Source organism: Rhinopithecus bieti, unplaced genomic scaffold, assembly GCF_001698545.2.
Source record: "Rhinopithecus bieti isolate Rb0 unplaced genomic scaffold, ASM169854v2 scaffold_7888, whole genome shotgun sequence".
In the NCBI taxonomy this organism is placed as follows: Eukaryota; Metazoa; Chordata; class Mammalia; order Primates; family Cercopithecidae; genus Rhinopithecus; species Rhinopithecus bieti.
This window is the reverse complement of record NW_016805944.1, coordinates 193,771-206,400: the sequence shown is the minus strand read 5'-3', so window position 1 is coordinate 206,400 and position 12,630 is coordinate 193,771. Positions and strand designations below refer to the sequence as shown.

Sequence of the window (12,630 nt, the reverse complement as noted above, 5' to 3'; positions counted from 1 at the left end):
TGTAATCCCAGCACTTTGGCCTGGGAGTTCCAGACCAGCCTGGGCAACACAGTGAGATCCCTTGTTTACGAAACAAAACGAAACAAAACAAAAAACCTTTTCTAATTAAAAATAGCTGGGCATGGCCAGGCACGGTGGTGGCTCACTCCTGTAATCCCAGCACTTTGGGAAGCTGAGGCAAATCACCTGAGGTTGGGATTTTGGGACCAGCCTGGCCAACATGATGAAACCCAGTCTCTACAAAAAATACAAAAATTAGCCAGGCCTGGTGGCAGGTGCCTGTGTGGGGGAAAAGAAAGAGAGATCAGATTGTTACTGTGTCTATGGAGAAAAGCAAGATACAATAAACTCCATTTTGATCTGTACTAAGAAAAATTGTTTCTGCTTTGAGATGCTGTTAACCTGTACCTTTAGCCCCAACCCTGTGCTCACAGCAACATGTGCTGTAATGAATCAAAGTTTAATGGATTTAGGGCTGTGCAGGATGTGGCTTGTTAACAATATGTTTGCAGGCAGTATGCTTGGTAAAAGTCATCGCCATTCTCCGTTCTCAATTAACCAGGGACACCATGTACTGCGGAAAGCCGCAGGGACCTCTGCCCAAGAAAGCCTGGGTATTGTCCAAGGTCTCCCCGCACTGAGACAGACTGAGATATGGCTTCATGGGAAGGGAAAGACCTTACCATCCCCCAGCCCGACACCCCTAAAGGGTCTGTGTGGAGGAGGAGGAGTGAAAGAGGGAGGCCTCTCTGCAGTTGAGATGAGAGGAACGCTTCGGTCTCCTGCTTGTCCCTGGGAATTGGAATGTCTCGATGTAAAGCTGACCGTTCCCATTCGTTCTATTCTGAGATAGGAGAAAACCGCTCTGTGGCTGGAGGTGAGATCCGCTGGCAGCGATACTGCTCGGTTGCTCTTTGCTACACTGAGATGTTTGTGTAAAGTGAAACATAAATCTAGCCTACGTGCACATCTGGGCACAGTACCTTTCCGTGAACTTATTCATGATACAGATTCCTTTGCTCGAATGTTTCCCTGCTGACCTTCTCCCCACCTGTTGCCCTGCTACACTCCCCTCGCTAAGATAGTAAAAATAATGATCAATAAATACTGAGGGAACTCAGAGGCTGGCGCCGGTGCGGGTCCTCTGTATGCTGAGCGCCAGTCCCTGGGCCCACTGTTCTTTCTCTATATTTTGTCTCTGTGTCTTATTTCTTTTCTCAGTCTCTCGTCCCACCTGATGAGAAATACCCACAGGTGTGGAGGGGCTGGTCCCCTTCATGCCTGTAATCCCAGCTACCCAGGAGGCTGAGGTAGGAGGATTGCTTGAACCTGGGAGGCAGAGATTGCAGTGAGGTGAGATTATGCCACTGCACTCCAGCCTGGTGACAGAGTAAGATTCTGTCTTAAAAAAAAAAAAAAAAAAAAATAGCTGGGCATGGTGGTGCATGCCTGTGGTCCTAGCTACTCAGGAGGCTGAGGTGGGAGGATCGATTGAGCTCAGGAGTCGGAGGCTACAGTGAGATATAATCACACCACTACATTCCAGCCTGCGAGACACAGCAAGGTCCCAAATCTTAAAAAAAAAAAAAAAAAATTATTAAAAAACATTTGAGCTGGGCGCAGTTGAGCCAGGCGCAGATTACAAATTCACGCTTGTAATCCCAGCACTTTGGGAGGCTGAGGTGGGTGAATCACCTGAGGTCAGGAGTTCAAGGCCAGGCTGGCCAACATAGTGAAACCCCATCTCTACTAAAAATACAAAAAATTAGCCCGGCGTGGTGGCACACACCTGTAATCCCAGCTACTGGGAGGCTGAGACAGGAAAATTTCTTGAACCCGGGAGGTGGTTGCAGTGAGCTGAGATCGTGCCATTGCACTCCAGCCTGGGCAATAGAGCAAGACTCTGTTAAAAAAAAAAAAAATAGAATAGAAAAAAATGAGTAACATTTGGTAAAGCTTGTTTCATGAACATATTTTTCTATATACACATAGGTTGTTTATGAAATATTATGTAAGTAGGTTTATAGCTCCATAAATAGGCATCCCTCAGACTATAAAACTAATCTATTCCCAAAATAGTATTATATAGAAAATTTGGGGATAAACCATTATTTATTTATTAATTATTATTTTTTTGAGACGAAGTTTCGCTCCTGTTGCCCAGGCTGGAGTACAATGGCATGATCTCAGAGGTTGTACAATGGCACAACCTCTGCCTCCTAGGTTCAAGCGATTCTCATGCCTCAGCCTACCAAGTAGCTGGGATTACAGGTGCACACCACTAACCCGGCCAATTTTTGTATTTTTAGTAGAAATAGAGTTTCACCATGTTGGCCAGGCTCGAACTCGTGACTTCAGGTGATCCATCCACTTCACCTCCCAAAGTGCTGGGATTACGGGCATGAGCCACCTGCCCAGCTTTTATTTATTTATTTATTTATTTGAGATAGAGTCTTGCTCTGTCGCCAGGCTGGAGTGCAGTGGCGTGATCTCGGCTCACTGCAACCTCTGCTTCCCAGGTTCAATTGATTCTCCTGCCTCAACCTCCTGAGTAGCTGGGACTACAGGCGCCTGCCACCATGCCCAGCTAATTTTTGTATTTTTACATCCATGTTGGCCAGGGTGGTCTCCATCTCTTGACCTTGTGATCCGCCCACCTCAGCCTTCCAAAGTGCTGGAATTACAGGCGTGAGCCACTGCACCCGGCCCCGGCTTTTATTTTAAGCAGAGAAAATAATGCACTCCCAGCTTCATCCAAAAACGCTAAAAAATTTCCCAGAATATCAATAAAAGACTCTTTAAACACCTATATAACAACCCACCATGTTTTATGGCATAGTAGAAAGCATTTAAAATACCAATTACCTAATTATTCAACACTTAAACTCATAAATGATTATGTGTGTGTACAATACAAAACTATTCTGCACAGAATCGGATGTAAATTGTATTTTCATTCCACAGGAAGGAAACAAACTAAACAGACAAGCAAAAATATACTAAAGATACCATCTCCAATTGGACCCAGGTCAGTAGTGCCTCCAGGCACCTGGCCAAAGTCAACACAGGGGGTTTGGAAGAGGCAGATAATATCAACAGCGGCTAACAAATTCAACACACAAAACAGAATCCTGTTAGAACAGGTAAGAAGTAGGGCCGGGTGCAGTGGCTCATGCCTGTAATCCTAGCACTTTGGGAAGCCAAAGTGGGAGGATCACTTGAGTCCAGGAGTGTGAGACCAGTCTGGGCAACATAGTGAGACCCCGTTTCTACAAATAAAAATTAGCGGCCAGGCGTGGTGGCTCATGCCTGTAATCCCAGCACATGGGGAGGCCAAGGCAGGCAGATCACCTGAGGTCGGGAGTTTGAGGCCAGCCTGACCAACATGGAGAAATCCTGTCTCTACTAAAAATACAAAATTAGCCGGGCATGGTGGCACATGCCTGTAATCCCAGCTACTCAGGAGGCTGAGGCAGGAGAATCACTTGAACTCGGAAGGCAGAGTTTGCGGTGAGCCGAGATTGTGCCATTGCACTCCAGCCTGGGCAATAAGAGCAAAACTCTGTCTCAAAATAACAATAATAATAATAATAATAATTAGCTGGGTGTGGTGGTGTGCACCTGTAGTTCCAGCCACTCAGGATGCTGAGGCAGGAGAACTGCTTGAGCCCAGGAAGTCGAGGCTGCAGTAAGCCATGATAGCATCACTGCACTCAGCTTGAGAAACAGAGACCCTGTCTCAAAAGAACAGGTGAGATACAATAGCAGCATAGTCCTTTTTTTGTGGGGAGGGCAGGGAGGGTGAGACCGAGTCTTGCTCTGTTGCCCAGGCTGGAGTGCAGTGGTGCGATTTCCAGTCACTGCAACCTCTGCCTCCCGGGTTCAAGAGATTCTCCTGCCTCAGCCTCCCGAGTAGCTAGGATTACAGGTGCCTGCCACCACACCCAGCCAATTTTTGTATTTTCAGTAGAGGGGAGGTTTCACCATGTTGGTCAGGCTGGTCTCGAACCCCTGACCTCAGGTGAGTCACCCACCTCAGTCTCCCAAAGTGCTAGGATTACAGGCGTGAGCAACTGCGCCAGGCCAGCATAGTCCATATTCTGAACTTACACAGGATGTAAAACAGTTGCAGAGTGGGTTTTTATCCAAATAGCTATTTTGGGGTTTCAAGGAAATAATTATTGGGACAATTTGGATAGTGAGAGTTGGGATATGAAGGGATGCTGCATTCCTATGTAGGTGGTCATAAAGGAAAAAAAATTGTTACCATGAGTTGTGTAGATTTTTGTTGTTGTTGCTTTTGAGACAGTCTTGCTCTGTTGCCCAGGTTTGAGTGCACTGGCGCAATCTTGGCTCACTGCAACCTCCCTCTTGGGTTCAAGCAATTCTCCTTGGGCAGATTTTTTTGAGACGGTCTCGATCTGTTGCCCAGGCTGGAGTGCAGTCACATAATCATAGCTCACTGCAGCCTTGAATCCTTGGGCTCAAGTGACCCTCTCACCTCAGCCTCTTGAGTAGCGGAAACTCCAGGCACGTACCACCACACCCGGATTGTAGAAAAAATTTAACTGGAATGCACATAGGGCAAAATGCACATGATTTTTGTACAGGTTCATTAACTCTTCCAAATGCACACATCTGTGGAATCATCACCCAAATCAAGGTGAGACATTTGCTTTACCATAGAAGGTTCTATTTGCTTTATCATAGAAGGTTCTTTTGTGCTCTCTTCTGATCAAGACTTTTTTTTTTTTTTTTTTTGAGATAGGGTCTTACGCCGTCGCTCAGGCTTGGGTGCAGAGGCATGATCATGGCCCACTGCAGCCTCGATCTCCTTGGCTCAATCAATCCTCCCGCCTCAGCCTCCCGATTAGCTGGGACTACAAGAGCACCACCATGCCCAGCTAATTTTTGTATTTTTTTGTAGAGACAGGGATTTCACCATGTTGCCCAGGCTAGTGTCAATCTGCCCGCTTCAAGCAGACTCAAGCAATCTGCCCACCTCGATCTCCCAAAGTGCTGGGATTACAGGCATGAAACCACCGTGCCTGGCTCCATATGCATTCCCATAGGTCACCACTGTTCTGATTTCCCACCATAGACCAGTTGAGCATTTTCTAGCCCTCCTCTAAATGGAACTATACAGTATTTACTGTCTCTGGCTTCTTTCTCTCAATAAAGTATCTGAAATGCATTTCTGTTGCAGTGTAGGTCGATATCACTTTTATTTATTGCTGAGTAATCTTCCATTATGGTACATATGAATGTACCAGTGTATTGTACCAATGTAAATGGATTTGTTCCCAAATTTTTGCAACAATGGGTATAGCAGCTAAACATTTGTGGACACATTTTTGTATAAAAAAGTTTTCATTTCTCTTGGGAGAAATGCAACTCCTAAGCTGCATGGTAAATATATATATACACACACACACTTTTTTTTTTTTTTTGAGACAGAGTTTTGCTTTTGTCACCCAGACTGGAGTGCAATGGTGTGATCTTGGCTCACTGTAATATTCTGCCTCCCGGGTTCAAGCAATTCTCCTGCCTCAGCCTCCCAAGTAGCTGGACTACAGGCGTGCACCACCACACCCAGCTAATTTTTGTATTTTCAGTGGAGATAGGGTTTCACCATGTTGGCCAGGATAGTCTCGAACTCCTGACCTCAGGTGATCCATCCACCTTGGCCTCCAAAGTGCTGGGATTACAGGCATGAGCCACTGTGCCCAGCCTGTATTTTTTTTAACTTTATTAAGAAACTGCCCAGTTATTTTCCAAAACAACTCAGCCATCTACCAAGGGAGCACCAACCAAGAGATGAGGAGTCCTGTTGCTCCCCATCCTCCCTTGGTCTTGTGTTCAGCCATTCTAGTATGTATAGTGGTGTCTCCTTGTGGTTTCCCGTGGTGTTTAAGAGACAGGGTCTGGCTGGGTGTGGTGGCTCATGCCTGTAATCCCAGCATTTTAGGAGGACGAGGAGGGGGCATCACTTGAAGCCAAGAGTTTGAGACCAGCTTGGCCAACGTGGTGAAACTGGTCTCTACTAAAAATACAAAAATTAGCAAGGCATGGTGGTGGGTGCCTGTAGTCCCAGCTACTCGGGAGGCTGAGGCAGGAGAATCGCTTGAACCTGGGAGGTAGAGGTTGCAGTGAGCCAAGATCGTACCACTGCACTGCACTCCAACCCAGTCAACAGAGCTAGACTTCGTTTTTTGTTGCCCAAGCTAGAGTGCAGTGGCACGATCATCGGTCACTGCATCCTTGAACTCCTGGGCTCAAGGGATCCGCCCCACCACAGCCTTCTGAGTAGCTGAGACTACAGGTGCACCACTGCACCTGCCTAATTTTTGCTGTTGTTTTTGAGATGGGAGTTTTGTTTTCGCCCAGGCTGGAGTGCAGTGGTGCGATCTCGGCTCACTGTAACCTCTGCCTCCAGGGTTCAAGCAATTCTCCTACCTCAGCCTCCTGAGTAGCTGGGACTACAGGCACCCGCCACCATGCCCGGCTAATTTTGTATTTTAGTAGAGATAGGGTTTCACCATGTTGGCCAGGCTGATCTTGAACTCCTGACCTCGTGATTTGCCTACCTCAGCCTCCCAAAGTGCTGAGATTACAGGCGTGAGCCACTGTGCTCGGCCTCAATTTTTATATATTTTTTTGTAGCGACGACGTCTCACTATGTTGCCCAGGCTTGTCTTGAACTCCTGGCCTGGAGCAATCTCAAAGTGCTGGGATTAGAGGTGTGAGCCCCCACACCCAGCCCAGTGGTGTTTCTTGATGAGCAGATACTGTCATTGTAGTGGCTAGTTCTTTAAGTCAAATTCTCAACAACACCTGATTAAATAGTTGACACTCAATTTTATTGCTAAAAAAGTGTCCTCTGGAATGACAGCAGCTATTTGTCCCTAGCCTCTCCCCAGAGTCCTTGGGAGTATTTCTATTATTGTGGAGGGAATAGGGGATTTGGGGACATGGTGGGACGTACTGTGGAGACAGGAGGTCACAGAACACATATACACACGTGCACACACACACATTCCCCCCAACAACTACAGCCGCCAAAATAACCAGCATGGTGTTGAAACATCCCCCCAATGGGGCTAGAATTCCCCATGGTGACCTGTGACCTGCTCCCTGACACAGGTAAGGCCAGGCAGGTCATGGTGGGTAGGCAGCAGGACATTATTTCTCCATCTTGCTGTTTTCTAGGCTTGAGTTGGGGACATGAGTGAGAACTGGGAGTTTTGAGGAGTAACCCTCGTGAACACATGTACTCCAGCAGCCAGGCATCCCAGATCTCCTGTCCAGGAGGGGGCTGGGGCCCCTGGCTCCCAGAGTGTGCAGGCAGACCCCCAGAGCGCTAGTTCATTCATCTATCCATTCCTCATAATCCAATGTCCAGTGAGCACCTCCAGCAGGGCAGGGAAGGTCCCTCCTCGGGTTTACATGACTGATTCCTTCTCAGAGGCGGCCGTGGCATCCCCGCAGGCCCCGATAGTGTTGGAGGAGGGGGTTCCCTTCCTCAGTGGGGGCTGGCAGCGGATCCAGGGGCAGCTCACTCTTCACTTGTATCAACTCGGGCTCTGTGCTTCTCACCTCCGTACGGTCCACGTAATTTTGGAGGAGTCCTGCCCCCAGAGCGTCACCTTCCACATTGAGGACGGTACAGGACCGGTCACTAAAGGGGTAGAAATGACAGCAAAGTAAGTGGGAGGGGACAGGGTGACAGGGAAGGAAAGGGCCAAGGCCTAAGCCTCCTGCCTCTCTCCCCCAGGAATCTAAAAAGTAAAAATTAAGAGTTGGAGTCAGCCTGGGCAATAGAGTGAGATCCCATCTCCATATAGATTAAAAAAAAAAAAAAAAAAAATTAGCCAGGGATGGTAGTGCACACCTATAGTACCAGCTACTCAGCAGGCTGAGGCAGGAGGATTGCTTGAGCCTGGGAGGTGGAGGAAAAAAATTAGCCAGGCATGGTAGTGCATACCTATAGTCCCAGCTACTCAGGAGGCTGAGGCAGGAGGATCACTTGAGCCTGGGAGGTGGAGGCTGCAGTGATTACAACCATGATCACATCACTACACTCCAGCCTGGGCGACAGAGTGAGACCGTGTCTCAAAAAAAATTAAAGTATCATTCACCTACCATAAAATTAACCTTTTAAAAGTATCCATCTTGGTATTTTTTAGTATATTCAGACTTGTGTAACCATTGCCAATAATTAATTCCAGAATATTTTTTTGAGACAGGATCTCACTCTGTTGCCCAGGCTGGAGTGCAGTGGCACAGTCTTGGCTCACTGCAACCTGCATCTCCTGGGTTCAAACGATTCTCCTGCCTTAGCCTCCTGAGTAGCTGAGATCACAGGCATATACCACCATACCAGCTAATTTTTTTGTATTTTTAGTGGAGACGGGGTTTCACCATGTTGGTCGGGCTGGTCTCCAACTCCTAACCTCAAATGATCCACCTGCCTGGGCCTCCCAAAATGTTGAGATTACAGGCGTGAGCCACTGTGTCTGGCTGCTTTCCAATCTTTATACTCTTAATAGCTTGATCATGATAGCAAATAATTATGTAGCAATTACTGCTTACTGGGGGCTGCTCTAAGGGAGGTGTGTCTGTTATCTAATCCTTAGGGAGAGACTGTTCTTCTCCCCATTTTACAGATGGAGAAACTGAGACACAGGGAGATTAAGCACTTCCCGAGGGCATAACAGCGAATGTTGGAGCTGCGATGTGAACCCGAGCAGTCTGGCCAAAGAGTCTGCTGTATTCACCACACAGACGCCCTACTTTTCTGATGTTCCTCTTAGAGCCGCAAAGATGCCATTCTTTGCCCTCAGGAATGCTCAAGTTTCCCCCCCTTTTCTCCAGAATTCCTTCCTTCTTCTCCTCCTCTTCTATCCAGAGGCTCTAAGGACTCTCACTCACTCATCCTCTTTCCCAGGCCCCTGCCCCAGTCTCCAGACCCACACTCACACTAGCCAGTCCACAGCCAGGATCAAGGAGATATGGTCGGCCGGGAGGTTGACTGCTTCGAGGATGATGGCCAGAGTGAGGACACCTCCAGCAGGGATGCCCGCTGCCCCCACGCTGGACGCTGTGGCCGTGACCCTGAGGGAGAAGGTAGGCGGTTAGGCAGACGCCTCTGTTGTGGGAGAAGATAGGGGTCAACTGGGGTCCGGGGGGTCCCATCCATAGCCCTCCGACACTCACAGGATGGTGATGATCTTTACGAAGTCCAAGGACTGCTCGCTGAGCTGTGCAATGAACACTGCAGCCACGCACTGGAAGAGCGCGGCACCGTCCATGTTAACGGTGGCGCCGATGGGCAGGATGAAACGGCTGATGTGCTTGGCCACGCCATTATTCTCCTCCACGCACTTCATCATCAACGGCAGCGTGGCGGAACTACAAGGGATGGGGGAGCTGAGTTAGGTCAACCTGCTGACGGGGCTCCGCCCACCCTCCAGGTCCCGCCCAGGAGAGGCCCCGAGAACCCCATCCCAACCAGCCAAAGCCCCACCCACCCCACCTAGTGGATCCCCACCAAAGCCTGCCTAAGCAAAGCCCTGTCACCCAACCAGCCAAAGGCTGCCCACCCTCCAGGTCTGACCCGTACCACCAACCCAGCTGAAGCCCCGCCCACCCAGAGCCCACCCACACCACTTGCCCAGCCAAAGCCCCGCCCACCAGATCCTGCCCATACCACCTGTCCAGCCGAAGTCCCGCCCACCTCCCCAGCCTGTCCCTTGGTCCAAGGCCCTCCCATCTAACCCAGATCCCCTTCTCTCCTACCATGTCCACACTCCACCCCCAGCCCTCACTTGCTATATCTAAGCTCTTTTCCCACAAGCAGGCAGCACTAGGGAACTCAATACCAGGATTACAAAATCTATGAGTCCTGGAACCTCTGGGAGAGTATAGACTACTACCTCCCAAAATACCCACACAATTCACACCTAAATTCTAATGTTTGGGTCCTGCTGACTCTCACCAATAATACACTAAGAATTACTATTGTCTTGGAAGGGGACAGGGCCAGCAGGGACGAATGAAATACCCAGGAGAGAGGGTGGAAGGAGTTCTGAGGTTGAATCAGAGCAGAATTTAAGAGTCCCCCAGGGGCTGGGCATGGCGGCTGTAATCTCAGCACTTTGGGAGGCCAAGGTGGGCGGATCACTTGAGGCCAGGAGTTTGAGACCAGCCTGGCCAACATGGTGAAACCCCGTCTCTACTAAAAACACAAAAATTAGCTAAGTGTGATGGTGGACACTTGTAGTCCCAGCTACTTGGGAGGCTAAGGCAGAGAATCACTTGAACCCAGGAGGCAGAGGTTGCAGTGAGCCGGGATCACACCACTACATGCCAGCCTGGGCAACAGAGCGAGACCCAATCATTAAAAAAAAAAAAAAAAAAAAAAGAGTGCCCCAGTGCCATGGGGAGGCAGTATAAGAAAGGGGGGAATAAATCTCTAAGCGTTTTTTTTCTATTTTTTCTTTTTTTTTTTTTTTTTTTTGAGACAGGAAAGGTCTGGCTTCTGTCCACCCAGGGCTGGGAGTTGCAGTGGGGGGCCCGGGAATCTCAGCTCACTTTGGCCAAGCTTTCCCGCCTCCGGGTTTCCGCCAATTCTTCCTGGGGCCTCAGCCCCCTTCCCAAAGTTTGCTGGGAACTTACCAGGGCCGCCCGCCCAACCCTTGCCCTGGCTTAGTTTTTTTTGGGGTATTTTTTTTTTAGTAGAGAAAGGGGGGGTTTTTTTCACCGTTGGGTTTAGCCCCAGGATGGGTCTTCGATCCTCCCTGGGGACCTTCGGTGGATCCGCCGTCTTCCGGCCTCCCCAAAGGTGCCTGCTGGGATTACAGGCTTGAGCCACCGCGCCCGGCCTGTTTCCTATTTTTTTAAGGGTGGGGACAAATCCAGGACCTTATGAGGATCTCCCAAAGTATGGCCCCTGTACCCAGATCCAATGTCCCCGGCACAGAAAATTTCATCCACTCCATGCCGCTTAGCTTAAACATCTCGCCCTAGCCCACCCCAAGGCCGTACCTGGAGGACGTCCCAAAGGCAGTGGCCAGCGGTGTCACAATGCCCCACAGAAAGCGGTAGGGGTTTTTGCGGGTGAAGAGGAAGTAGATGAGGGGCAGTACCAGGAGCCCGTGGATGGCATGGCCCAGCAGGCAGCACAGAATGTACTTGCCAAGGCGGGCAAAGAGTAAACCCACGTCCTCCATCTCCACGATCTTGCCGGCCACCAGGAACATGATGCCCACAGGGGCGTACCTGATCGGTAACACAGGCGATAGCTTATTGCCTCTTCCACGGGCCCTGTGGCCAGGCGAAAGGCTCAGCACCCTGCCCACATCTTCCTGCCTTCTCCTGAGGTCAGGAGAAGCCCCAGCCATGTGTGCTTCAGCGTGGGCACCACTCCCAGGCCTGGCCCCTGAAGCCCCCATGCCAACCTCACACTCTCTTTTCCCCTCAAAGGTAGAGCAGCCCGGAAATAAAAGTCTCTGTGCAGGCTGGGCATGATAGCTCACGCCTGTAATCCCAGCACTTTGGGAGGCTGAGGCAGGTGGATCACCTGAGGTTGGGAGTTCAAGACTAGCCTGGCCAACATGGAGAAACCCTGTCTCTGCTAAAAATACAAAATTAGCCGGGCGTGGTGGCACATGCTTGTAATCCCAACTACTCGGGAGGCTGAGGCAGGAGAATTGCTTGAATGGGGGAGATGGAGGTTGCTGTGAGCCGAGATTGCGCCATTGCACTCCAGCCTGGGCAACAAGAGTGAAACTCCATCTCAAAAAAAAAAAAAAAAAGTCTCAGTACTTCCATCACCACATGAAGCAGTCACCAGATTTGGACTTCACATGTGAGCCAGAAAGAAATGTCCATCAGTGTGTGCCATTCACACTTCCTGGGTTGCTTTGCTATGGCAGCTAGCATGACTCGAACCAATACGTTCTCTGCAGATGATGAAAGATAAAGAGGTCGGGCACAGTGGCTCATGCCTATAATCCCAGCACTTTAGGAGGCCAAAGCAGGAGGATTACTTGAGCCTGGGAGTTCTCGAGACCAGCTTGGGCAACACAGTGAGACCCAGTCTTTACAAAAAATAAAAATAGGCCAGGCACGGTGGCTCATGCCTGTAATCCCAGGATGTAAGGAAGGCGGAGGCAGACAGATCGCTTGAGCCCAGGAGTTCAAGACCAGCCTGGGCAACATGTCTGTCTCTCTTTTTTTTAATTTTTATTTTCTGCCAGTATATGTTTTTTTAATTTTATTTTCTGCCAATATCTTGATCTTGGAAAAACCCAGTTTCTTTTTTTAAAGAGACTTGCTCTGTCACCCAATGCAGTGGCATGATCTTGGTTCACTGTACCCTTCGCCTCCCAGGTTCAAGCAATTCTCCTGCCTCAGCCTCCCAAGTAGCTGGGACTACAGGCGCATGCCATCACGCCCAGCTAATTTTTTGTATTTTTAGTAGGGACAGGATTTTACCATGTTAGCCAGGATGGTCTCGCTCTCCTGACCTCGTGATGTGCCTGCCTCGGCCTCCCAAAGTGCTGGGATTATAGGCGTGAACCACTGAGCTGGCCACCCAGTTTCTTTAAAAAAAAAAAAAAAAAAAAA

The 12,630-nt window shown here is 49.3% G+C and overlaps 1 protein-coding gene across 2 annotated transcripts in view; it reads right to left on the bottom strand.

Moving 5' to 3' along the window:
• Nucleotides 1-6,838: 6,838 nt before the first annotated feature.
• SLC1A5 (solute carrier family 1 member 5) overlaps nucleotides 6,839-12,630 on the bottom strand; it is a 15,937-nt gene continuing 10,145 nt past the window's right edge. The window contains exons 5-8 of one of the 2 annotated variants that reach the window (XM_017874300.1): nucleotides 11,047-11,280; nucleotides 9,217-9,411; nucleotides 8,980-9,114; nucleotides 6,839-7,678 (exon numbers count right to left, since the gene is read on the bottom strand). In XM_017874300.1, the coding sequence (XP_017729789.1) occupies nucleotides 7,462-7,678; nucleotides 8,980-9,114; nucleotides 9,217-9,411; nucleotides 11,047-11,280 (781 nt within the window). In that variant the 3' untranslated portion in view covers nucleotides 6,839-7,461. The remainder of the gene's footprint in view (nucleotides 7,679-8,979; nucleotides 9,115-9,216; nucleotides 9,412-11,046; nucleotides 11,281-12,630) is intronic. The other variant, XM_017874302.1, reaches the window with a different exon arrangement.